General features: G+C 38.0%; 1 protein-coding gene across 7 annotated transcripts in view; it reads left to right on the top strand.

The window, feature by feature from the left end:
- UNC13C (unc-13 homolog C) overlaps window positions 1-25,334 on the top strand; it is a 222,028-nt gene that overhangs the window by 145,578 nt on the left and 51,116 nt on the right. For all 7 annotated transcript variants that reach the window (XM_054077487.1, XM_054077486.1, XM_054077488.1 and 4 more), the window contains 2 exons: window positions 5,257-5,390; window positions 18,619-18,704. In XM_054077487.1, the coding sequence (XP_053933462.1) occupies window positions 5,257-5,390; window positions 18,619-18,704 (220 nt within the window). The remainder of the gene's footprint in view (window positions 1-5,256; window positions 5,391-18,618; window positions 18,705-25,334) is intronic.

Raw genomic sequence — 25,334 nt, 5'->3', positions numbered from 1 at the left:
CGATTGTATTTTACATTAATCTTATGATGTTCTTTGGAATTTTCTTTTCCAAAGATGTATGATCACCGCTGAAGCCATTGCAATTCTTAGCATTAGCTGCTGTTTGGATTTTGCCTTATTTCATGTGTTCCAAATAAGTTTTCAGATGTTTTTAACTAGTGTTAATATACTGTTGTAGGAATTTACTCAGAATTGTCAATTAGCAGTAAAGATATCATTCCCTGTGACAAAGAATTGATAAAAAGATACAAAACTTAGGAATGCGTCATGAAATCGAATGTCTGATAATCAGTTATTATCCATTGACTTCATTGTGCATAGCTTCCATAGGTCAGAGGCATTGGGTAAGATCAAACCCAAAGAAATATTAAAATCTCTCATATAATTAAAGGAACCTTTGGAATCTAGAATCCTCAGCAATACTTTCCTAATCTAAATTTAATTATATGTCTGTAATTGCAAGAGGTTGCTTTGTAAACTTGCCTAAGTGATAGGAAATGAGTAATGGTGAATTCAATATAAAGATCAAGTGTTTTCTACTCTGAGAGTCTTGATATCTGTTATCTTGAAGAAATATGGTGATAACTTATTGCTTTTAAAAGTAAAATCAGGCAAACAGCTAAATTCATTAGTCCCCAAGCAATCACTTTTACTCCTCATGCCTGTTTTATGTAGTCCCTAATTCTAAAATATTTCATTATTTAAGTTTATCATTTCCATTTTGTTATTAGGCATTTTTGTATGGTACAGGATATATGGTATGCTACAACTTTAAAGTCAACCTAAAAACAAGAAGTAGCCAAGTTGATTAGTGTGAGCATATAAAAAACCTGTATTGTCTTGTCTTGGCGGTGAGATGTCATCTTGTGTTATTGTTTGTTTGATCTACCAGCAGATGGCTTTTGGGAATATCACTGTTCTGCCCCTGGCAAATTAGTTATTGACCTTTTAAATATAGAATCTCATACAGTATCTTTTTACAGCATTTCACGGTTGTGTGCGTGTGGACAGCATTAACATCCTGCGTGACATTACAGAGGGTCAAGATATCTTAAGTAGTCTTAAGATATCTTAAGTAAAAAGGCTAGGGAAAAAAAGAAAGTGATTCTCCTAATTGGCACACTGTCATCCATATCGATATTTCCTGAAAGCTCTATTGGTTACTATGAGAACAAGCCGTGATTTTAACTTATTCAGTAAATTATGTATCCACCAAAAGTGAAAGACAGGCAACTTCAGAAAATAATTCTTTTTAGAAGTCAGTATCTGTTCACTAGCCATGTTGATATTTTGAGAATTTACATTCCTCTTGACCTTTTCAGATGTATTTTTTTAAATCTCAGTATCGGTATTAGCCCCCATAATGTTAAGTGGTACTCAGTGGCTTATATATCTTGTCATGGTATCTGTGTCAGAGTGGCGCTATTTTAGTTCACGTTTTTATACTGGCAGTTTCTTTTTAATGGGTGTAGAAAATATAGAAACCATTCTTCACGCTGAGGGCGGTGAAGCCCTGGCCCAGGCTGCCCAGGGAAGCTGTGGCTGCCCCATCCCTGGAGGGGTTCCAGGCCAGGTTGGATGGGCCTTGGGCAGCCTGAGCCAGTGGGAGGTGTCCCTGCCCACGGCAGAGGTGGAACTGGATGGGCTTTGAGGTCTTTTCCAACCCAAACTAATACTATGATTCCATGATATGCGCGTATAGTATTATTTCCTAAAGTGAAAGGATACATGCTATTGAGAACTGGTTGGCTATGGGACCAAATCACAAGACTGAGACTGGAGCTATTGTAATCACAGTTACAAAATTAGAGCAGATAAATTTCTTTTGAGACCACAGAGAAGGAAAAACTTTGATTTTTTTTTTCCATTTAATGAAAGAGCGTTCTTTCTGACTGTTCACAATGGACTGATGGTAAACCCATGTAGCCAAAGCAAACTTCAGCAAAGCAGTATAGAAATTAAACTCCACTGCCTCTAAAAGGGTGTTTCATTTCCTAAAAAATTGTTAAGTTGTATGATGCTGTCCTCCCGCTCACTTTTTCTACACTGTTGTGCAGTTTACTGTGCCTCTCAGCTATGATAATCAAAGCATTTTCAAGCCAAATTATATGACTAAATTTTTTTATATGAAAATAGCTGTTTCACATTAATATTTATTCCACGATGGAACTTTCTTCTTTTGCAAGTTTAGAACTAATCAATGTAATCAAACTTCCAGCATTGTTTTACTACATTATAATGCTTCTGTGAAGGCACTGGTTGCCGGAAACCACATAAAACAAATAATAATGCCAGAAATAATTAACATAAAACCAACATGATTCTAAGCGTATCTAACCTATTAGTTAGATTTTAGGATAAAGAATGCAATTTACAGCTGGCCATGGGCAGAATATGCACTTTCATTTCAGAGCAAAAATTACATCTGTTAATTTGAGACTATTTAAAAAAAATACCTTCTCTAGGGATATTGAAAATACCATCTTGATTTTTAGATTTCTGTGCCAGAGAATTTTTGATAGAAAGCACCTCCTTGTGTGGCTATTACTTTGTAAAAGAATTACTTTTTGCTGTATACAATAAGGAACAGAATTTCGCATTCTGTAATTCATATTCAGTCATGAAATGCTGTCTCAAGTCTGTGCCATTGCAGATTTTTCCTGTGAAATATAGTTCTTGGATAAGGTGCTGAACTAAATGTAAAATAGCTTTGTCTTCTACAAGCGCCGTTCTGTTGGTTTGACTTAAACATGCCCTAGCTTCTGAGAAAAAAAAAGTTATATTAGGAATAGAGCTTTGATAGAGAAACAAGCTCTTTTAATAAAATTGTAATGTACACCAGGAAAAGACCTTGTGAGTGACATTAATGCTCAAATGTTAATTTCTGTTTTGAAAAGCACTCTTGTTTGCATGTGTGGTTGTAAACTGTCAGGGATTCTAGTCACACCATCCTTTGTAGCCGTTTCTGAGCTTCACCTTTGTTTCTATCCCTTTAGACTCTGAAGCCGTAACATCTGTAGATCAGCTGAGTATGCAACAGCGGGATTAATGATACTTTTCTTAAATATTCCACAGTGACCAAAGAAACAATTTCAATTAAGTGTTGTTGAAATTCCCTTTCTGCCATTCTAAATGCTGTTAATAGATAAAAGTTAATTGAGGTTAAGATAATGTTTAATTAATTCACTATAACACTAGTGTCATATCTGTTCAAAGAGATACAGGGTCTGTTCAAGTGGCCACATTTGCACTGCAAGTGAGAAGTAGAATCAGACAATACTTCGGGTTTAAAGAGATCTTAAAGACCATCCAGTTCCACCCTGCGTGGCGCTGCCGAGTGAAAAACCCCACACGTTCCAACACCTCCATCTGGATCTTATGCTGAGGATTCCAGAACTGGACACAATACTCCAGATGAGGTCTCACAAGAGAGGAAAGAGGGGCAGAATCCCCTCCCTCCCTGCTGGCCACACTGCTTTAGATGCAGCCCAGGACACAGTTGGTTTCTGGGCTGCGAGCGCACATTGCGGCTCATGTCGAGCTTCTCATCCACCAACACCCCAAGTCCTTCTCTGCTCTCAATCACATCATCCCCCATCCTGTATTGAAACCAGGGATTGCCCTGACCCAGGTGTAGGACCTTACCCTTGGCCTTCTTGAACCTCACGAGGTTCTCACAGCCCCACTTCTCCAGCCTGTCCAGGTCCCTCTGGATGACATTCCATCCTTCTGGTGTGAAAGTACAGGGAATATATATTTAAACTTGCAAGATAATAGGCATGTTTCTTTTCTTTAATGGACTAGTTGAGTAAAAAGACCCCTTTCTATATCTGACAGCTGTGTAGAAGAGAACTAGCGTGCGCAAACATCCCCCTGTGTGGTATAAATATGTGTGTGTATATGTGTGTGTCCATGCATAGATGACATGGTTTAGTGGTAGATAGGAATGGTTGGACTTGATGATCCTACAGGTCTTTCCCAACCCAGTGATTCTATGAAAATATTTCTTTTCGTATTTGGTTCTTCGCAATGAAGTTATTTATTGAATGTTAATACAGAATTTGATGTTAGTACAGTTAGTCAAGAGAAGAACTGAAAAATACTTTCGTCTAGAAAGCTGTAGACTAAGAATTCATAAATCATAAATGTAGAGACAAAATGTAGCTTTAAATGTACATTTTAGTGAGATAAAAAGGAAAAGAATTCTCACTAAAAGCTTGTAGCTGGTGAATATTGTTACATAGTTATAACTATATGAAAAGGTGCAAAAGGCAATCTTTTAGTCAAGAAGAATGAAAAACACTGCTTTACTTAGAAACTTCTCATTAATGACTAGCAAGTCTTGTTGATAATCCTTCTGATAGATCAGTATGTCATGTCCTTCTTCACGATTATTACAAAAATGTAACGGGGCAGCTCAGCTTCTCTGCTTCAGGTATGAAACTGGTTGCAGTCCTCTTCATTTGCAAGGAGTATACAAAAATCCCATTTCCCTGGATAAAATAGGAATCAAGCAGAGATTGGTTTTACTCTAAATCTAAAACCCTTGGCAAGGCCTTCACAAGCCTCATTTTTGATACTCCTATATATCTTTTCCCTGAATTTTATGTGTCCAGTGGTTTGGTTTTTTCCTGCTTCCTACTTTGTGATGTTTTCTCTGCCTCTCTTAGATGCACGTTTTGTGGTTCTGCCAGTCAGTCTATGAGGCCCTGCAGAATCTCTGTGCAGAATACCTTGGGGAACAGCCTTTGTTATTTTGGCTATTAAAAAATAAGGAAAAATTTAACTGCTTGTTCATTGAGAATGAACTGCATAGCAGCTGTTAGGCCCAGTAAGTTGAGACTATAATACAAAATAAAACAAGAAATGTTCCTTATCATCGATTTCCTCAGTATTTATTCTGTACGGTATAGAACTTCTGCCTTAGCAGACAATTTTACCTGCACCCAGTTTCAGCACAACAAAGAATTTAAGAATGTATTTAATTAAACTGTGGACATGAACTTAAAATCAAGTTTCTATTGATCTTCTTTGCTGACCTGGCTGTCTTTGTTCTGTGTATCTTTTTTGTTATGTATCCACAGACAGGTACAGTCCATCATACGATCTACTCTAAGTGGGATAGACACTCTTTGTCCAAAATTTTTGAAGACACTTAATTGCCCTTTCCAACTAAGTGAAAATCTGTATGTGAAAATCCTATAATGTTTTCTGTAATTGCTCTAATATAAAATACATTCGATCTTGTTTCAACAGGGTAAGAAACAAGAAGTTCCTAAAGAAGAACAGGGACCAACAACAAAGAATTTGGATTTCTGGGCACAGCTTATTACTCTGATGGTCACCATCATAGATGAAGATAAAACAGCATATACACCTATCTTGAACCAGTAAGTAATTACGTTCCCCATAAAAAATAAGAATGATGGATTTATTGAACTCACAACAGGAAATACACCTGAATCAGTAGTTGTATTTTAAATATAAGCTAGATAGAGATTTTTAAAAATATGGAATATAACATTGACAGTTTAATAGAGATTTAGGGCTATGATAATGGAAATAGAAGTGTTCGTTTTAGGAGCGATAAAGACAGTTGGTATATGAACCATCCCAAAAAGTTAAATAGCAGAATACTATGCAAGAGAACTAAATGGATGGGCAGAAGGGAATGTTCAGTGAAGTATTGTCATGGTATTAATGTTATGATAATATGCTGAGACTTTTTTATCTTTTATGATAGAGTTTTAGGGAGGTATTAGTAAAGAATACCAAATTTCACAAAAAGACCCTCTCCGAGTTAGTGATCGGGAAGAGTCTAGCCAGGTGGACTTGAAAATTTACAGAATGGAGAGCAATGTCCTGGACTTTCCAGAGGTGGAAGGTTACTTCTCAGAATTGAAGAGAGAGCCCAGCAATAAAGGCAGAAGGAGGAGGCAGAGTGCTGCGTTTTCAAATTGAAACACGCGGGAGGAGTGCAAAGGCACATGCTTCACGTATTAAGTCTGGAGAAATTTCACAGGAGTTGGAATGGAGCGCGTTGAGGGCCTGGGGAAAAGTTTTAGCTCCTTGGATTTATATTACAGAAAGTTTCTGACAAATCTGGGTGTGGTCTAACCGGCATGACCTACACAAGAGTTGAAGTTGAAACTTGTGTTTGTATTGTGGCTAAAGAGTTGATAGAGGTGCCCGTGGTATTGAACGGAATGATCTGAAGTGGAGCAAGGACAAATCTGTTTCTTTCAGCTAAAATAGGGGGGATACTGAAAGGCGCTCTGTGTGTGCAGACGTGCTTGTCTGCTGATGAAAGGTACCGTGCTTTATATGGACCCCCGGTATAATTACCAAAGAAACCTCCTTGTGATAACCAGAAGTTGGAAGCTATTTCATTGCCTTCTGATTCATAAAATCATAGAATCATAGAATAGTTTGGGTGTGAAGGGATGTTAAAGATCATCCAGTTCCAAACCCCCTGCCATGGGCAGGGACACCCATCGGATCAGGCTGCCCGAGGCGCATCCAACCTGGCCTTGAATTCCTCCAGGGATGGGGCAGCCACAACATTTCTTCCTTGCCTTTATATAAATGAAGGATTGTTCCAGTCCTGGGTAATAAACATCACTTCGTTCAATCATTCCCTGCACTGACCTTATTAAGGAGCAAGTTCTTACCGTGCAGAGGAAAGAAAACTCTTTTCCTATTTGGTCCATTTATAAAACTTAGTGTGAAGTTGCTCTATTAATGAAAGTTCAGGGTTTTGTCTGACCATCTGTATAACATAGTTATATAATAGTAATATAATATAGTTGTTATAAAACATCTAAATGGAACAAATACATGCATTTGTTTCATTTCAGTCCCTTCATTGAAATTCAATGAGTAATTTGGGATTAATTATCCCAAATTGTTCTAGCTGTATTAGTATGCAAACATGTGGGAGAAGCGAAAGGAAAGAGCAGACTTCCTCTGTGATGATTAGGAAGTTTCCTGAAGTATAGTTGAGCGATTGTGTAAGATGTGACAAGAGAATTCTGAGTGGACAGGGTTGTGACAGATTAAGGGAGAGAGTTTGTGTGTGTGACTTCTTTCCATTTTCACTGTTATTTTTCAAGTGGAAGGGTGAACTCAGGGAATAAAGGAGAAATAGGAGACATGAGGAGCAAGAGGTGAGAACACTTTGGATACTCTTTTTTAAAAGAAAGCTTCTCCTAACACAAAACCAGTATGTAAAAACGATTGAAAAAACCGGCAGGCAGCCTCTTTCCCGCTTGCTTACCCTATAAAAGACAATGGATAAAAGGAAAATATTAATTAAATGCATAAGAATATTGCAAAACTGTGACTCCTTATCTGAAATAAATGGCCATGCTCTGTCTCGGTGGAATATTCAGGCCTATATCTATTTGAGTCCTGTTGTAGAAATTAGGTTATTGAAGATCCCCAGGAGATCTCCAAGCACTCTGATAGGAGTTTTCACAATGGTGTAGTAGTGCTCAGAATTTTTTTCCCCAACCAGTTTTGGAAACCCTATTTATAATCTACCTTGAAGGCAAAACAGATGCAGTGATAGAGCAATTTGAACTGTATCAGATGATGAATTCAGATGAAACATGACATGATTGCCTCAGCAAGCATTGCAGCTACTGAAAGACCATACCAGATCATTCAGTGGGAGTTATGTGGGCGACGTGCAGACCTTATATGACTTAAGGAACTTGACAAGTTTGAGGGGCGAAAACACAGAATCCGGTATTTAGGTTGTGAAATTCTCATTCTACTTGTTAAAACAATGTAAAATGTGATTGGAATCTGATTCACAACAAATCTAGGACTTCGTGGTACCTGTCAAATATGTATTGAACACACTGCAAGACAGCAGTAATATCTGTGCAATATAAAGGAGTGAATCTGGAACAAGATCTTCAACTGAATGATGATCGTGCATTTAGAAATCAGGATCCAAACTTTGCACCTTTGCACTTCTTTATTAACACGCTTTCAGTTTAATTGTATAGCGCATATACTCAGAAGAGTCGTGTGTGTTGTAATACAGATTTAAGAAAAAAAGACAGCTCTGGTTGGACTTTCAAATTTGTTATTTACCAATTCTTACATCTTTGCAATGCAAAGATCTGTTTTCTTTCCTCTGTATGCATTATGTGTTTCCAACTTTTATTAATGTAGCACATCTCTAGTACTCTTCAGTACTGCAGAGTGTATTGAAATAGTGGCTTCGGTAGCCCTCGGAATTCTTAATATCTGTCTGATGGCTAAAAATCACATTGGAAAGGAAAATAGAAATCATAGTTACCATTCAAGAACAAATGCTATTATTGCCGTCTGAGATTACCAGATCTGGATATTTACAACGTTATCTGATTCACTGAAGAGCCAAGAAGTGATACTATTTATTAAAGAAAGCACAAATGGTGGTTCAGAACAGCTGATCAGAGATACTTAGAGAAAATACTCAGATGTGAAATAGTATTACAAAATCTGTTAGGAACTTGTATTTGCAGTTAGAGATAAGAATTCGGAGCAGTGTCAGCACTATGTTTTTGGAGAAGAATATTGAATTTTTGGAAACAGAACTAGTCAGAGCCGCTGTGAAAGCAAACCTCCAAGCAGTTTCTTGAACTCCCTCCCCAGACCACAGTGTAGAAAGAACTGGCACATGCAGTTTGTGGGAGCAGAATTCCTCGTGCTTCAGGAGCTAGAGTGTTTAGTAAAGAAGAGAATAAATATTTTCCAAAATCAAATAAAATTTTTGTCTTAAGAGCTAGTGAAGTGGTGCCCATGCCGAGGTCCTCACAGGTAGTGCAATCTAACTTGCTGCATGATCAGCACAAAAATTAGTGTATTCACACCCCAGGCCCAGGCTTTCTCTAGCATCTGATTGAGACTGAACCCACCAGCTATGGAATATGATCTATTCTGAGAATAGGCATCAGAGTTTGGAGGACTTCAATATTGTTAAAATGGAGCAGGCTGCAGACTTGGCTGCACAAATTAAGAAAAAGCATTTTTAATTGTCACCATAGGTATTTCTTAGTTTAGGATTGACCTAGAGACATACAGTGCTACCTAGGATAAACGTTTCTGATGTTTGATTGTCTTTTGCTTCATACATTGATTCTTCTCATTTTCTTTCCAGCTGAGCTCAGTTTCATTCCATGTATCTGTGGTTTTATATTCAGCATTTTGTTAGAACTAGCAAGTGTAAGCATTTTTTATTAAATTAAAATCAATAGAGGAAAAACATTCATAGAATCATAGAACGGTTTGGGTTGGAAGAGACCTTAAAGATCATCCAACCCCCTACCATGGGCAGGGACACCTCCCACTGGATCAGGCCACCCTGGCTACCTTTTCTGCAGTTTATTGTGTTTGGTTCTACATGGAAATGATCATGTACAGGTATCCTAATGGTTAATTTATTTCCCATGAAAACCTAGCAAATTCTGGTTATTAAGAAGATCTATCAAATAATATTGCACGAGTACCATTTGAGTTGAGGCTAAGAGACTGTCAGGCAAGTGAGGGGTTGATTTTTAATATCTTTATTTTTTTTATAAACTGAGATATTCCAGTACTGCTCTAAGAATGACAGAGAAATTGGGAAAATTATGGCCTATGTGACAAAAATTATTGTAGGTAGAGGAAATAAAATTACGAATGGAGCGCTCTGCTGGTCATCTTCTTTATTCACAAAGAAACATGAAAATGTGTGGCTTTCACAAAAGTTAGAAAAGGTAATATGTACAGGTTTGCATGAGAAATTCTTCTGGTATTTTACTGCTTAGGAACCAATTTCTGAAAGTCTTTTTTACCTAAAAATAAGGTGATAAAATAGAAATGATACAGAATTCTTTGCCTGTGTAGATGCTTTAGAATTTGACTTTTGATTGTCACTTCCCTTTAATTAGTCAGCTGCTGCTGTTGCCATTTGTCTTTAGCATGTGGAAAATTTTATGTGTTTCTATTGTGTGTTAAGCTTTGTTCGCTTCTCACATAGAATAACACTGCAGCAATACTCTGATAGTCGCATAATACCCCTAATGATGATAGCTGCATAACAGCCATCGGTGCCTGATTGTTCTGCGTGTGGAAAGTAGCATGAGTTTTAGAAAAGAACTTCAGAGAGAACTTTAAGTTCACATTTAGCCCATAAACACTAAATTAAATTATACAGATGATGGAAACATTTTACTAAATGCTTAGATATAGGAAGCAGAGCGAATAGGGAAAACAAATAGAATTATGTGTCTTCTTTTGTAGTTGTTCTTACCCAGAAAAATATATCACAGTTGAAAAAAACATTACTGCTGCTTCTGACTTTCGGGGCTAAACTCAACATGTGCCAGAATTATCTATAGCACAAGTTGGAGGTTGTACTTAGTTGTCAAGTACTGATTTTAGCGTTGTAACATGATCTCAGGAAGGAATGTAATATAATATGAATTTTTTAAGAAGCTGTCTTCCTTTTTACAATACTATTTTTAGAGTCCTCCTAGCAGTTTTAACAGTGGCTGCAAATGTCAAGTTCTAGGGCTTTTTCCTTCTTCTTCACCTATAGATGTATAGATGATAGAATTAGAAAATTAAGATGTCGAAAATATTAGATGTACGTAGTATACGTAGAAGCAAAACCATCTGAACAGATTAATACTGAAGAATAACAGGCATAATATTATCTCTGTCATATTCTGCCCTGAAGTTTATTTTACTGTTTATTGTATACATTCCACCATGAACGTATTTCATAATGCTGATAATTCCAGCTGTCAGTTTTGTCAGACAGTTAAGTATGACTGACAGAATAATAAGTTCATCTCTCTGACAAAGTGCAAGCTGGGAATAAGGCAAGAGGAAGCTTTTTGGAAGTCATGTATTTGGAGATAAAGATCAAATGTTAATTGACCGTGTGGATTTTTTTATTCTTATTTATTTCACATTTTTCTGAATACTCATGTATAAATGTCTATGTATGTATGTAAAGCGAACTAGAACCCTGTCCTGTTTGGGAAGTGGGCTCAGAAGGAAGATTCAAAAGCTTATGTTCTCTTGCTGACTGATATTCACCTGTCATATGATCTTGAGCAAGTCACTTCTACTTTGTCTTCTTCCCCATTCTGTGGTTTGTCTTTTTAAACTGCGGTCTTTGAAGGGCAATGATTTTCTCTTATTACATATTTTCAGGTTCCTGCATAGTACTTTCTAAATCTACCAGAAGCCTCTGAGCGCTACTGTCATGCAAATAAAAAATTATATATTATTATTACATGAGTAATTGTAGAAACATGAGTAACCAAATTAAAGTAAACGTGTCTACTCATGCATAAAGCTATCTCTGAGGGAAACTGTGGTAGGAGTGCTGCATACCCACACCAATTACATTTCCCTGCAGGAAGAGAGGCTCACGCTTGTATATAGCACAGATATACGTAAAGTCTTCATCAGTATTCTGCAGTCTCAGGTTATTCATGTGCCTTTATATTCTCAATCAGACATACAAGTGGTTTTATAAAAATGGGGTAGATTGTTTGAAGGACGTAGTAGAGGTTAGGGAGATTAAAAACAGATACATTAGTATAAATTGTGAAGTAGATATGACCCAATTTTTAGCGCTTCCCTTAGACAAGGTACAAACCACCCGGCACATAGAATAGAAGCACACTGTGAAAATTACCAGTGTTGTCCAGTAACTCCTGGTGGATGATAAGCCACTAGAAGCATTCTTGATTCTTTCCTAGATGAATAAAGACTGGAAAAAAATCCTACAGACGTTGATCAGCTTGTCACTGTGTGACATTGTTTCATGGCAATCCGGTCAACAAAAATAAACATAATATTCATTGAAATTAGGGGCAATGGGTATAAACTGGAGAGGGGAAGATTTAGGCTAGACATAAGGAAGAATTTCTTCACCATGATGGTGGTGAGGCCCTGGCCCAGGTTGCCCAGGGAAGCTGTGGCTGCCCCATCCCTGGAGGGGTTCCAGGACAGGTTGGATGGGCCTTGGGCAGCCTGAGCCAGTGGGAGGTGTCCCTGCCTGCCCATGGTAGAGGGTTGGAACTGGATGGGCTTTATGGTCTCTTCCAACCCAACCTATTCCGTGATTCTATGAAATAATGCAGACATTTCCCATATTGTTTGCAGAAACAGTCCTTCCGGTGGTGTGGGATGGAACATTCCTTTCAAGCTTGTCATTTTACAGTTGGTTTCTCTCTTGCTTTGGTAGGACCAATTGGTATTGGCATTTGTACTTCCCACAGAGGTGCTGGTGCGTGTTAGACTGTGTTTGAAACGTGATGTCGAAGTCAGCCTGCCGTCATCCCCCCTGTGCTGGAATCAGTAATGCTGCTCCTTCCAATGAGATCTGCAAAGTCATTATCTGTGTGACACAGTGCAGAAGGTGCAGATCATGGCGTTGAATGAGATTTACTGTCACTGGCTCGCTCTGAAGGCCTAACAGCAATATATCTGAAAGAGCAAGATATCTTGCATTCTAAGCAGCACAGAAGGCAATGGACTTTTATTCCATGCGGATCAGCACAAGGTCTGGGATGTGGTATAAGAAATATCTGAAACATTGTCTGTTGGAGAGGCGCCACCTCTGCTACAATTAGAGAAGATAAAGCAGCTTCATAGGTAGATACCTTGGGATTTAAATGGATGAAGAACTTCCCTCCTGACACCTGTAGAAGCGTGGAAGGAAGCTTCTGCTTCTGATGCACTACTTTAACAAAGAACATAACACAGTTGCCTATTTGAAGTTCTGCAACGCTGTAACTTATTTCCTTGAGATCTATTTAAGTATTCCCACACTTGGGTAACAACTCTTCAAATGGAAATTAAGTGGGTAATTAAGACTGTGGATAATTTGGCCTGTTTAAAAATACCCATTTCAATGGATTTCTCTTGAGTTTGTATTTAACATACGTGAGTGATTATTTGATTTGAATAAGAACTTAGGAGGTCATTTGAGTTTCAGTATTTTTTTTTCCACTATGGAGATCTCAAAGATTTATTTTTTTTTTAATTCCAATGGTCTTTTTAATTGCTGCTTTTCAGGCTTTCGTAAAGGAGCTGTCATAAACCATGACATTTGTTACTAAAACAAATTTCATGCCACAGAGGAATGTTAGTCAAAACATAGTATTATGAAAAGCTCAGCTACCACTTTAGCAATGTAAGGACCTTAAGGAGACCAAATCCTTCTGCCCACGTGAATAAAGCTGCCAGCGCAGTGGATTGTGTTTTACATGGTAACATATTGGGCTGCAGTAGGAAAGGAACAGCCCACAGGCTGAAGGAAATGGTTGCTTCCTTCTGGTCAGGACTTGAGATGCTGCATTTGGCTCGTTGGTTTAGTCCCGCAGTACAAGAGAGACATTGTCGAACTGGAGAAGTACGGCAGAGTACAACAAAGAAGATGAGGAGGGTGGAGCGTGTGGTGTGTGAGGAGAAGTTGAGAGAGCAAATTGCACAGCCTGAGAAAAACACAGCTGAGGGCAGTGCTTATTGCATTCTTCTGCTTCCTAATGAGATATTATAAGGAAAAGGAAGAGGCGGACCACTTCCCAAAGTGCACAGTAAAATGGATGAGCACAATTTTCAGGTAGGGAAAATCATATTAGCTATACAGGAGCAAATCCGCAGTCCACAGTGAGTGGGGCCAAATGCTAAAATATGTTGCTCAAAAAGACTGTGTCATTTTAATATTTCGAGGTAGTAAGAATTCAGATGTACAGGCCCAGAGCAACCTGATGTAACGTTGAGGTTCTCCCTGCTTTGAGCTAGATGACCTTCAGATATCCATTGCTGCTTAAATCATTCAGAAATTCAATAAAAATAGCTGCATCAGCTCAAAACAACGACCAGTCCATGTGGTCGATATTAGATCCATAGAGAAATAGCGTATCACAATCATCACTGCTGTCTTGGGCAGCTAATGCTTAAAATAGTGGCCACAATATTATAGTCTTTATAGTAAAGAAAATTTGACTCCACCACAGTTCTGTGGTACTCGTTGACACAGGTCTTAGCTTTAATTCCTCTTTGTTGACATTCAGAGCAAATCTTTTGAATGTATGATGTATTCTGTCAATCCTGTAGACTTTGCACAATATTCACTAAAAGAATAGTTAACTGAAATTACACATCAATTTTACTTAATCTAAATGTATGCCAAGGGGAAAATCTAATCCTACGATTCTGATGTCTGCAAATGCAGAAATTGGTTGAAAAATTTAAAATTATTTAAATCTTCCATTTAAGGAAAATTAGTTAATGCAGAAATACTAAATCAATTACACTCTCTCCAATCCCCCGTAAACTAATAATAGTTGAAAAATTTAAAATCAAATTGTCTGTATAGCTTTTAAGTCTCCATGCAATTCAGTTTTCAGGCATTATAGTTAGTGTGCCTACAGTAGGAATTTAAACAATGGTAGTAACAGCTGTTTATTTCTGAAAAGTAATAAATTTTAATTAATAATAATAATTAGCTTGTGGCTAATTAGTTTTGTGATACAAGACCTCGTACTGTCTTAAATTACCATGATGTAGTGTGTTCCCTGTACGTCAGTGAACAGGATAAAGAATGTAGAGCAGAATAATGGAATAAAGCTTATTTTCTTGTGTCAACACAATTTATTGGAATGACGGGATAAGAAAAAGCCGTGAATCAGTAGTGGAAAGGTTATTTCTAGTGCATAAAAACAATGTTTGTCAGAATTGCCATCATGCATACCTGTCTGAGCTGGGGGGAGCTGCAGTAGCAAATATTCAAGTATGTGAAGGTAGTGTTGAAAATTAGAACTTAACTTTGCTTTTGAAATTGCAGTTACTGCCACCATTGATATGAGTATTATTCAAAAATGTGCTTACAGTGTGATGAGCAAGTAGTTTTACTGAATCAGGATTAAATTATCTGGAAGTCAAACTATTAAACTTTAGGAAGTTTTCATGAAATGGAATCCAGCTGAACCCTGAATGTGATGTCATTTCCAGGCGTCTCGAAGTGTATATAGAATCACAGACTAGAATAATAGAATTCTTTGGGTTGGAAGGGACCTTAAAGATCACCCAGTTCCAACACTCTGCCGTGGGGGGCACCTCCCGCCGGATCAGGTGCTAATGAACTCGCAACAGGAAATACACCTGAATCAGTAGTTGTATTTTAAATATAAGCTAGATAGAGATTTTTAAAAATATGGAATATAACATTGGCACAGTTTGATAAAGATTTAGTGCTGTGATCATGGAAATAGAAGTGTTCATTTTAGGAGCGATAAAGACAGTTGGTATATGAACCATCCCAAGAAGTTAAATAGCAAAATATTATGCAAGAGAACTAAATGGAGGGGCAGAAGGGAATGTTCAGTGAAGTATTGTCATGGTATTAATGTTATGATAATATGCTGAGACTTTTTTATCTTTTATGATAGAGTTTAAGGGAGGTATTAGTAAAGAATACCAAACTTCACAAAAAGACCCTCTCCAAGTTAGTGATCGGGAAGAGTCTAGCCAGGCGGATTTGAAAATTTACAGAATGGAGAGCAATGTCCTGGACTTTCCAGAGGTGGAAGGTGACTTCTCAGAATTGAAGAGAGAGCCCAGCAATAAAGGCAGAAGGAGGAGACAGAGTGCTGCGTTTTCAAAATGAAACACACTGGAGGATTGCAAAGGCACATGCTTCACGTATTAAGGCTGGAGAAATTTCACGGGAGTTGGAATGGAGCATGTTGAGGGCCTGGGGAAAAGTTTTAGCTCTTTGGATTTGTATTACAGAAAGTTTCTGACAAATCTGGGTGTGGTCTAACTGGCATGACCTACACAAGAGTTCAAGTTGAAACTTGTATTTGTATTGTGGCTAAAGAGTTAATAGAGGTGCCCGTGGCATTGAACGGAATGATCTGAAGTGGAGCAAGGACAAATCTGTTTCTTTCAGCTAAAATAGGGGAGATACTGTTTCAGGTGCTCTGTGTGTGCAGACGTGCTTGTCCGCTGATGAAAGGTACCGTGCTTTATATGGACCCCCGGTATAATTACCAAAGAAACCTCCTTGTGATAACCAGAAGTTGGAAGCTATTTCATTGCCTTCTGATTCATAAAATCATAGAATCATAGAACAGTTTGGGTTGGAAGGGATGTTAAAGATCATCCAGTTCCAACCCCTCTGTGATGGGCAGGGACACCTCCCACTGGCTCAGGCTGCCCAAGGCCCATCCAACCTGGCCTGGAACACCTCCAGGGATGGGGCAGCCACAGCTTCCCTGGGCAGCCTGGGCCAGGGCCTCACCACCTTCATGGTGAACAAATTCCTCCTTATGTCCAGTCTAACTCTGCCCCTATCCAGTTTATCCCCATTAATGGCTGGTATCACAACACATTGAGATCTAGAGGTGTGTTAGGTATTAGCTCATTAGCATGTTGAATCAGTTGCACTGGCTAAAAAAAGTTGGTTGGAATAATTATCCATAATGTGTTAGTAACCTACTTGGGACAAAAGAAAAAAAAATTTGTTATATGATTCTCAGTAATACACCTACTGGTATCATAGTTGCCAGGAAGTAAATTAATTACATGTGTAAAATAGAAGTTTTATTCTTAAACACAGTATGAATGATCATTTACGTCATGGTAATCTCCTGCTAAGTGGTTGCTGTGTTGGATAAAAAGAATCGGGATGGCAGTCAATCCTGCAGGGCTCTATACAAAACTGTAGCCATGTCATGATAAAATTAAAAGTATCCGTACCCTAAGCATTGAATGAAAGGATTTCATTGGTATGTCCGGTTGATGACTGTGCATTAAGTTTATATTTCTCAGGGACACAGCGGTTGATATCTCTGGGAATGGATTTTAGGTACCTAACTGAAGTCAGGTGGGATGAATCAAGGATACAGCGTAAAACTGCAGTAATCTAAGCAAAGTAGAGAAAAAACTGCAGTTTGTGTGTGCGCGTGTTCTCACAAGTTAAAATGTATATATATATATATCGCTAATCAAACAAATACATTTTTATTAGACCCAGACATTCGGTATGGCCAAAACACAGTGCAAATATTAAATCAGCTTTCAAATATTTCCTCAGAGCAACCTTGTCAGAGTTCAAGTCTGGTGTTGACAGTACTAAACTAGGCTGCAGATAAAGAAATTAAGACAGTTAGAATACAATTGAGCTTTTGAACAACAATTAATTCTGTGTTCACAGAATTAATAGAGTTCTTTAACTGAGCAGTCATTAGCATAAAGAAGGCATATCAGTGATCTGAGCTAGCAATAGCTTCATATTAAAGGAATAGAGATAATGAGCTGTTTAAGTACTTTTTGTCTGCAGGTATCATCAGGGTCAAACATGTCCCTGGAAAGAATACAGTACTTAAATCATATTGGTACCAATTCAAAGTTGCGCATCATCCTCCTTATTTCATTGGTGATAAGAACTTTAAAAATTCTTACATTTTGTCGAAAATTCATAGAGAATATTTTCTGAATTTGATTAGCACTTCAAAAAAAGGTCAAAATACTTTGAATCAAATTCTCTGCTGGTGGAAAATGGTGTAATGAACACAACACAAAAGCCATGCAGCTCTGTGTGTTTCCTCTGGAACATTTTCTTTGAGGATTTAATGTATTTATGGTCAATCTGTGGGGCTTCCCACTCTTTAGCTGCATGACCTGCTTTGTTTGGCTTCTGTGCCCTGAGAACTCCTCGTATTAACGTCTGTCCCACTCCTGCAGTAAGGACAGATTTTTATTTTTTTTTTAAAAAAAAAGAGAACAGACAAATAGCTCTCATTTAAAATGTGATTTGAAATATACTGTGTCAATCATCGAAGTGTCAGCTTTTGCTAGTAGCTGACAGGGTAGATTGTAACTGAAAGGTTAAGGCTTTTCTTTTACATAGAATAAGAAGCAGCCTGGAAATGCTTACTTCATAGCAGCAAAAAAAAAAACCTAAAAAAACCATTTTTTCAAAGATGATCTGAAGCATAAGACTAAACCTAAAATTTTTAATCTTAGATTCATAGAATCATAGAATAGTTTGGGTTGGAAGGGACCTTAAAGATCATCCAGTTCCACCCCCCGTGCCATGGGCAGGGACACCTCCCACTGGATCAGGTATACAAGTGTGCATTTTTATACCTTTTATATTCTTTACTGTTTTACCCATCCTTCAAGTTTAAATTCTTCAAATGGTGAATTGGATTCAGCTGGTATAAATCCACATAGCTTCACTATTTTCCAGTGTGAAATTATGGAAAACCTGTAGCTGCTAAACATCTCAGCCAACTGTTTCAGGTTTTTCATAAGACATTGGATTTATCTCAAGTTGAGAAGTTATCAGAAAGACAGATAGATTTATCTTGCTTTAAAATGTCTTGTGAGGGAGTTGGCACAATATTCAACTAATTACGTAGGCCCCTGATGTTAGACTAGCAGAAGTTTTAATTTGAAGATTGGATGGTTCGTATAATTGTACAAAGCACAAAATACAGTGTGTATTAGGGGAATTATTTTGTGGAAATATTTGCCTTTCTGCTGTACAGCTGTCAGCATAACTTTGAGCAGCAAGTGGACTGATGTAATGTGATTGATTGATTGCAGGTTCCCTCAGGAGCTGAACATGGGAAAAATCAGTGCTGAAATCATGTGGACTCTGTTTGCCCAGGACATGAAATATGCTTTGGAAGGTAATTAGATCAAACTATTAATTATGCTAGAAAGCTTGCCAAGACTGATTGTCACTGCAAGTCACACCTGGAGTCAGATTTCTGTGGGTGGTGAGAGTTTTCTGACACACTTGTTTAAGGTGTTTCATAAGTTAGTGAAAAAGAAGCATTGTAAAGTAAGAAAAATATCATTGCACTGCAGCTTTGTGAAGTTATCTGTGGAAGAAGGAGACAAAAGACGTGTAGGTTGAACTGCTACTTCTTATTACCCAAGTCTAACAAAATCATCAGTGTTCAAGAACAACAAATACTTGCTAGAGAGCCTTGTAGGCTTTCCGTATTTTCTTACTAGCTGAAAATTGCTGACTTGCTATACAAAACATGGGAAAAAACACAGAGATGATTAAACCTCTTTGTGTGCAAAAGGCAATTTGTATTTCTTATAGTTCCAGTGGATTCAAATGCAATTTCCTCTTATTCTTTAAGATAGAACTATGGTTAACCATAGGCGAAATATAGGTTTTTTCTCTGTAGCAGATAATCTCCAACTAATGCTGGTCTTGTGTGTATACAATCTTTACAGAGTTTCTCTCCGGAAAGAAAAAAAAGTTAAAAGTTTTTTTAAATGTCAGAAAACAATTGTAAAACAGTCAGTATAGTTTATAATCTCATGGTCAACTCTAACACTATGTGAAAGGAATTATAACATAGAGAACTGTTTGGGGTTTTTTTTAAAAAAAAAAGATTCTCATCCTTTTATAAAAAAAATCTTATTCAGAAAAAGGATTTATAGCACTTGCATTTGTTTACTTCCACTGTAACAGAAATAGCTAATTGTGATTTTTTAGATAAGCAAAACTCACTCTGTCTTCAGTCAGGCTTGCTGCGAACTATAGACCAAATCTGCCAGTGCTGAAAATAACTGAGGTTGGATATAAACAACAATGCAATTCAACAGATATAAAGGATTAAAAAAAAGGAACATTTGAAGATTAATTTCTATATTATTTGCTCCAGAATGTCTAATGCAATAATATCAGTGTGGTGTACCTTGATACTGTAGGTTGTTATGATGATAAAGGAAAAGACAGAAATGATTACTAACTAGGAGGGGTATTAATGGAGGAATTATTTTGCTCATCTGCTCTTGTGTTATTTCGTTTTGTTTATTATATTATTTGAGTGTGGAATTTGCACATTAAGCACGGCAGAAGAAAAAGATAGGAAGAAAGGAAGTAGGAATTACAAGAGCGGTGATTATAATATGTAGAATGATAGTGGAAGACATAAGAAATGAAATCTAAGATGTGGGTAGGAGAAGAGGTGTTTAAACTAAGGTTTGAAGGTGGTGTTCAATAGTCGGGCAGGAGATTATCTTTTAAGAGAGATCAATGAACTCAAAAAGCTACCAACAGCTGAGAAGCGTGAGGACCAAATGAGAGCAACTATTTTGGCTTGCAACACGTTCCTGGTTACATTGAGAACAACCTTTTATCTGGGGAGGCTGTGCAGCAGGAACAGTGATCACAACATGTTCAGCAACTCAACATTGTGATTGCACTTACAGATTGCTGGCACAGATTAATAAGAATTTCTAACAGCTATTATATTGTCATCTTTCGTAACTTTGAATGTATAGTTATACTCTGCACAGGGACATCCCTGAGCACCCCAGTGCTTGTAGTGTTTTAGCCATTGAACAATTAACATTCTGTTATCTTCTGCAACAAGATAATTCACTAATGATAATTCACTCTATTTGCTAAGTAGAGCCTGCTGATCACTCAAAAGGCAGCTGCAGATCAAGTAATGGTTTATTTCTTGGTGGTAAAGAACAGAATAGGAAGCTCTTGAGGAAGAGTTAATCATACAATATATGAAACGTTGAAGGTTGGGCTGAATCAGGACTTAAAAAAAGATTTAATTTAATATCCTAATTCTGGAGAGAGAGAGAGATAGAGGCCTTATTAGGAGCCACTTGACTTTCTAAGTCTATTCCAAACCTTGTCGCTGTGTTGCTGTGGATACTGTCTCTCTGAGGAGAGTAATGCATTTTTTTGTCATTGGAAATTCTAAGTCACTCCCAGAATGAGTAGTGAAACATTTTGTGTTTATAAATAATAATTAAAGGAAATGGAAATTAATTATAAATTATCATAAATACGCATATTTTCACCTTCTGTGGTTTCATTCCTAAACAGGAACCTCAGTAAATCTACTCACAAAATGTAGATTGTTAGTCTGTTTCTCTGCAGCTTTATTGGGTTTGCAATTATTATTTCTTTTCATGGATGTTTTGCAAACTGAGTTTGAATCTTTAGTTGTTAATGGCAGTAAAATTTTTTTCTTCAAATTCTACAGGATTAGGAGCAGGACCTTAAATACAGTCACACTCAATCCTTGTGGTTTTAAAGGTTCATTAAAATGCATTGCATTCTCCTATGCCTGTCTCGCCTTTCAGGTTATTAACGTAGGCTCCCATCTGTTCGTATGTAGTGTCCAGGGCTGTGATTGCAATCTTTGCCTGATTCAATTCTCTATTAATCTCCTGAAGCAGCGTCTTTTGTGTTGTAAAGTTGATTTCTTTCTACATCCAATCAGCAAGCAACGAAATAGTCCAACATCATTTGCAAAAGGATTGCTGATGTGATAAAAAAGATTAAATTAGCTTATCCAAGATTTCCCAAACATATCCAGCCACTCCCATCAGCTTAAATTCAGGAAGTGAGTATGTCACAACTCCATTCTCTAACAAAAGACCAGCACTGGAACATCCAGTTTACACTCTTCTTTTCCCCAAGAGCAGATCAGAATGGCTGTTCGGGCTACGTCATCTCACGGTCGAGTTGAATGCCCCTCGTATCTGCTCAGGGGATTGGTGGAGCTGCAGCTGCTTCTGGGGAGAATTGCTGCTCTTCAGCAGTGCTGGTGGCCTCCTTTGCGACAGTAGCCAATAGACCCCGTGGTCCAGGCATCAGGAGTCATTACACCCCTCTAACTTGTCTTCTCCCTTGATTCTTCCTCAGAACAGTCTGGCTAGAAGACTGTTGTTGTGACACAGAGAAGGCAGAGGGAACAGCAGCTTCCATAGCATTGGCCTTTTGCCAGAGAAGAGAACAGCAGCTGCACATCCCTGTGAACACCAAGGCAGCGTGTTTGCGTGTGACAGGGTCGAGGCAGCTGTCGGGGTGACCGCTCTTTGGGTGAGAGAGGGAAGGACATCCCCAACTGCACAGGTCGAGCCTGCAAAGCCGCTGAGATCAGGGCTGCGCTGTACCAAGCTGACATGCCTCGCAAACAATATTGTACTGTAATCTGGTACTGAGCTTATCATTTCATTCTAGATGTTCTTCCATTTTAAAGTCATAATAATATTTATCCTTTGCATAGTATTAGAAGTTTTATGCAAACCTTATAGAAGTAATTCCACACCAGTCCTAATTTTTTTCTGATCTGAGAAACTTGGGATTATTTTCATGTATAGATTTTGAATGGAGAATATATCACGTGTTCTTCTCTTCGGGAACTGACTTCATTAGATTTGACCATTTTTTTTCCTTCTTCTTTGTAGATTATTCATTAGGCAACAGTAATTTGTGCGATTGATTATAAATTGTTGTTTGACACTTAATTTACATATGCATATCTGAGCTTATAGGATGTTAATATTTTTGTACTGTATGGCCCTCAAATTATTCTGTATTTATGGTACAAACAAATGAGAACAGAGAAAGAATTTCACCAGCAGTGCAAGTGATTTGTTACTGACTTCTTATGGTAAGATATGTTTTCTTTTACAAGTATGTAGATGTGAAGGTTTAAAGATGATGAAAGAGTCATGAGCCGAAATTAGACAAGTAATTACAATGTATCTTTAAAGTATCTTTAATTCTAGGTCCTGAGAAATGTCTTCTTCAAATCTTTCCTTTCTCCAACTTTTGAATAGGTCAGATCAAAGCTATCCAGTCTGTTAGAGCATTCTAATTGCTGTTATTATGATAATCTAATTCTGGTCATGGCCAGAAGTCAAGACCACGATCAGGCCAGAAATGAATTAGCTGCTGTGTAAATACAGAAACAGACAATCTCAGTCCTGCAGAGCTAACGTTCTGAAGTGTCAGACCTCCTAAAAACAGAAGAAGGAGAAAATCATTGCACCATTTTATGCATTTAATGTAGATTTGCTGCTGTCCTCAATGTATAAGCAGGTATCATCTTCCTGTTTGCTCGACAGATTCCTCTTTCACGAGAGACACCCATGAAGTGGTTTGAAAGAGGAGAGGCAGGTCTGTGAGTTGATGCTGAGCACAGAGACAGCGTGAAAAAAAAAAGGGCTAATGACCATGGCATTTGGTCGCAGATTTCAAGTCTATTTTTACTCCAACTTTACAAACTTCCCCTTGACACAGAGTATAGTCTTAGAGGAAGGCTACGGAGCGGACTGGGGAGGTGGTGTTGAGGTTATGGAAGGGAGAACAGGGCAGCATCCAGAATATAGGCTTTCATTTGGGTATCAAGATATGAGAACTTTTTGTTCTAGTGGCTCTCATTCTGCGTTCACACATTTCAGCAAATATATTCCATCTTTGTTTTTAGAGAGATATGAGGAATATAGTCTTATGTAGTCTCATGGGGGATTCAGAGAGACTGTAACAGCAAAGGCAAGGAGATTACAGTTGGGGTTAATTCCTTTGGCAAATAATCAGTAAGAATGAATATGACATGATTGGAGGAAGAGGGGACTCAGAAATGTTCTTTGGTCAACCTAACAGACAATGATGTTAATAACAGCAGCTACACACTGTATGTACTGGTAAGCTGAACTTTACAACTATGAGAATCCAGCTGAGTACCGATCACATGCAACACACAAGTCCCCAGGCTTGTCTAAAAAGCACTGTAGCCTTAGCAAATGACACTATTTTGTTGGAGTTAATTAGATACGCTAATTAAGACAGATAGAGTAGATGGAACTGTTCCCAGGAGCTAAGTTAATAATTATTCGTGCCATCATGGTGTGCTGTATCGATGTGTCATCTTACTTGAAAGTATCTCGGAGATCTCTAGTGTGGCATGACTTTGCAGTTGGGGTCATGCCCCCTGTATCATTTAGTCATACCCTACCCCATTTTCTTTGGTTTTACATACTGAACTGTAATCAGAACCATAAGTACTACTGAGTGTTTATACTGCAGTACAAGTCGACAGTAACCTTAATAAGTTAAAGCTTCTTTATTTCTGATTGTAGCTGTGTTCATGTGCCATATGTTACTAGGAAAAAAACTGTAGTACTTCAGGGAGTGCCTGACTTCATTATTTAGTCTTCAAGTTGTCAATAATAGCAGCATATATTGCCTCTTATATTTAATAATGAAAGCTCTGGCCTTATTTGATCTTCTTTTAGCCAATGAATATTAATCTTGTTCTGAAAGATTGTTAATAGTTATCAGGCAGTCACCGGTTGTAAAACATTTGTCTTTAAACTTCTCCTGAACATTGCCTAATTGTAAGCAAGACAAATTTGCGAGTCAATATACACTAGTACTACAATGCTAGGTAGGTTATTAGACCATAAATAATGCTTCAAATGAACCCTACATTGATTAAAAATTATGGATTATTTCTAGCTCACTTGGTCTTTTCCTTTCCACAAACCACTAAGTACACAGGTAAGGGACAAGTAAGTTCAGCTGAAGGGGCTATATGTCACCTGTAGGATCAGGAAGAAAGCTCTGTCTTATACAAAGGGGCAGTCAAGACTTCCCCTGTAGTTTGTTCGGTATCTCAACCCAGAAGAATAATTTCCCTTTTCTTTCTCCCTGCCCTTGATTATTGTTCTTCAGCACTAAGCTCATACAACTTCATTACAACTCAAATTTTTACAAAATCTAGAGCTATGTGTTCTGTGTGAAATAATTTTATTTTCCCCACAGAAAGTCACTGAAAGTCACAAGTCTTATGAGGAGCGGCTGAGAGAGCTGGGGTTGTTTAGCCTGGAGAAGAGGAGGCCGAGGGGAGACCTTATTGCTCTCTACAACTACCTGAAAGGAGGTTGTGGAGAGGAGAGAGCTGGGCTCTTCTCCCAAGTGACAGAGGACAGGACAAGGGGGAATGGCCTGAAGCTCCGTCAGGGGAGGTTCAGGTTGGATATCAGAAAAAAATTCTTCACAGAAAGAGTCATCGGGCACTGGAACAGCTGCCCAGGGAGGTGGTCGAGTCGCCTTCCCTGGAGGTGTTTAAGGAACGGGTGGATGAAGTGCTGAGGGACATGGTTTAAGGGAGTGTTAGGAATGGTTGGACTCGATGATCCAATGGGTCCTTTCCAACCTGGTGATTCTGTGATTCTGTGATTGTTTAGTGCAGTTCTGCATCTGCTGCTTGGAGGAAATATTCATCTTTTTCTTTCTACAGGATATTCTTCCAGTGCAGTCATAGAGTCGAGCAGCTAGGGCTTGAATTTCTGTGTCCTGTCTCTTGAAGGGTTTATTCTCCGTGTCTCTGTCAGAGTGGAGCTGCATTATGTTCACACAATAGGAGTGAAACGTAGCTGCTGCATCTTTTCCTGAATTCTGTGAGCTAATCTCCCTGTGAATCTACTTATATTTTGAATTTCTTTCCTTTTAGAAAAAATAATGAAAAACAAATTTCTTA

This window comes from Cuculus canorus, chromosome 12 (assembly GCF_017976375.1).
Source record: "Cuculus canorus isolate bCucCan1 chromosome 12, bCucCan1.pri, whole genome shotgun sequence".
NCBI classification, from domain to species: domain Eukaryota; kingdom Metazoa; phylum Chordata; class Aves; order Cuculiformes; family Cuculidae; genus Cuculus; species Cuculus canorus.
This window is presented reverse-complemented; position numbering and strand designations above follow the sequence as displayed.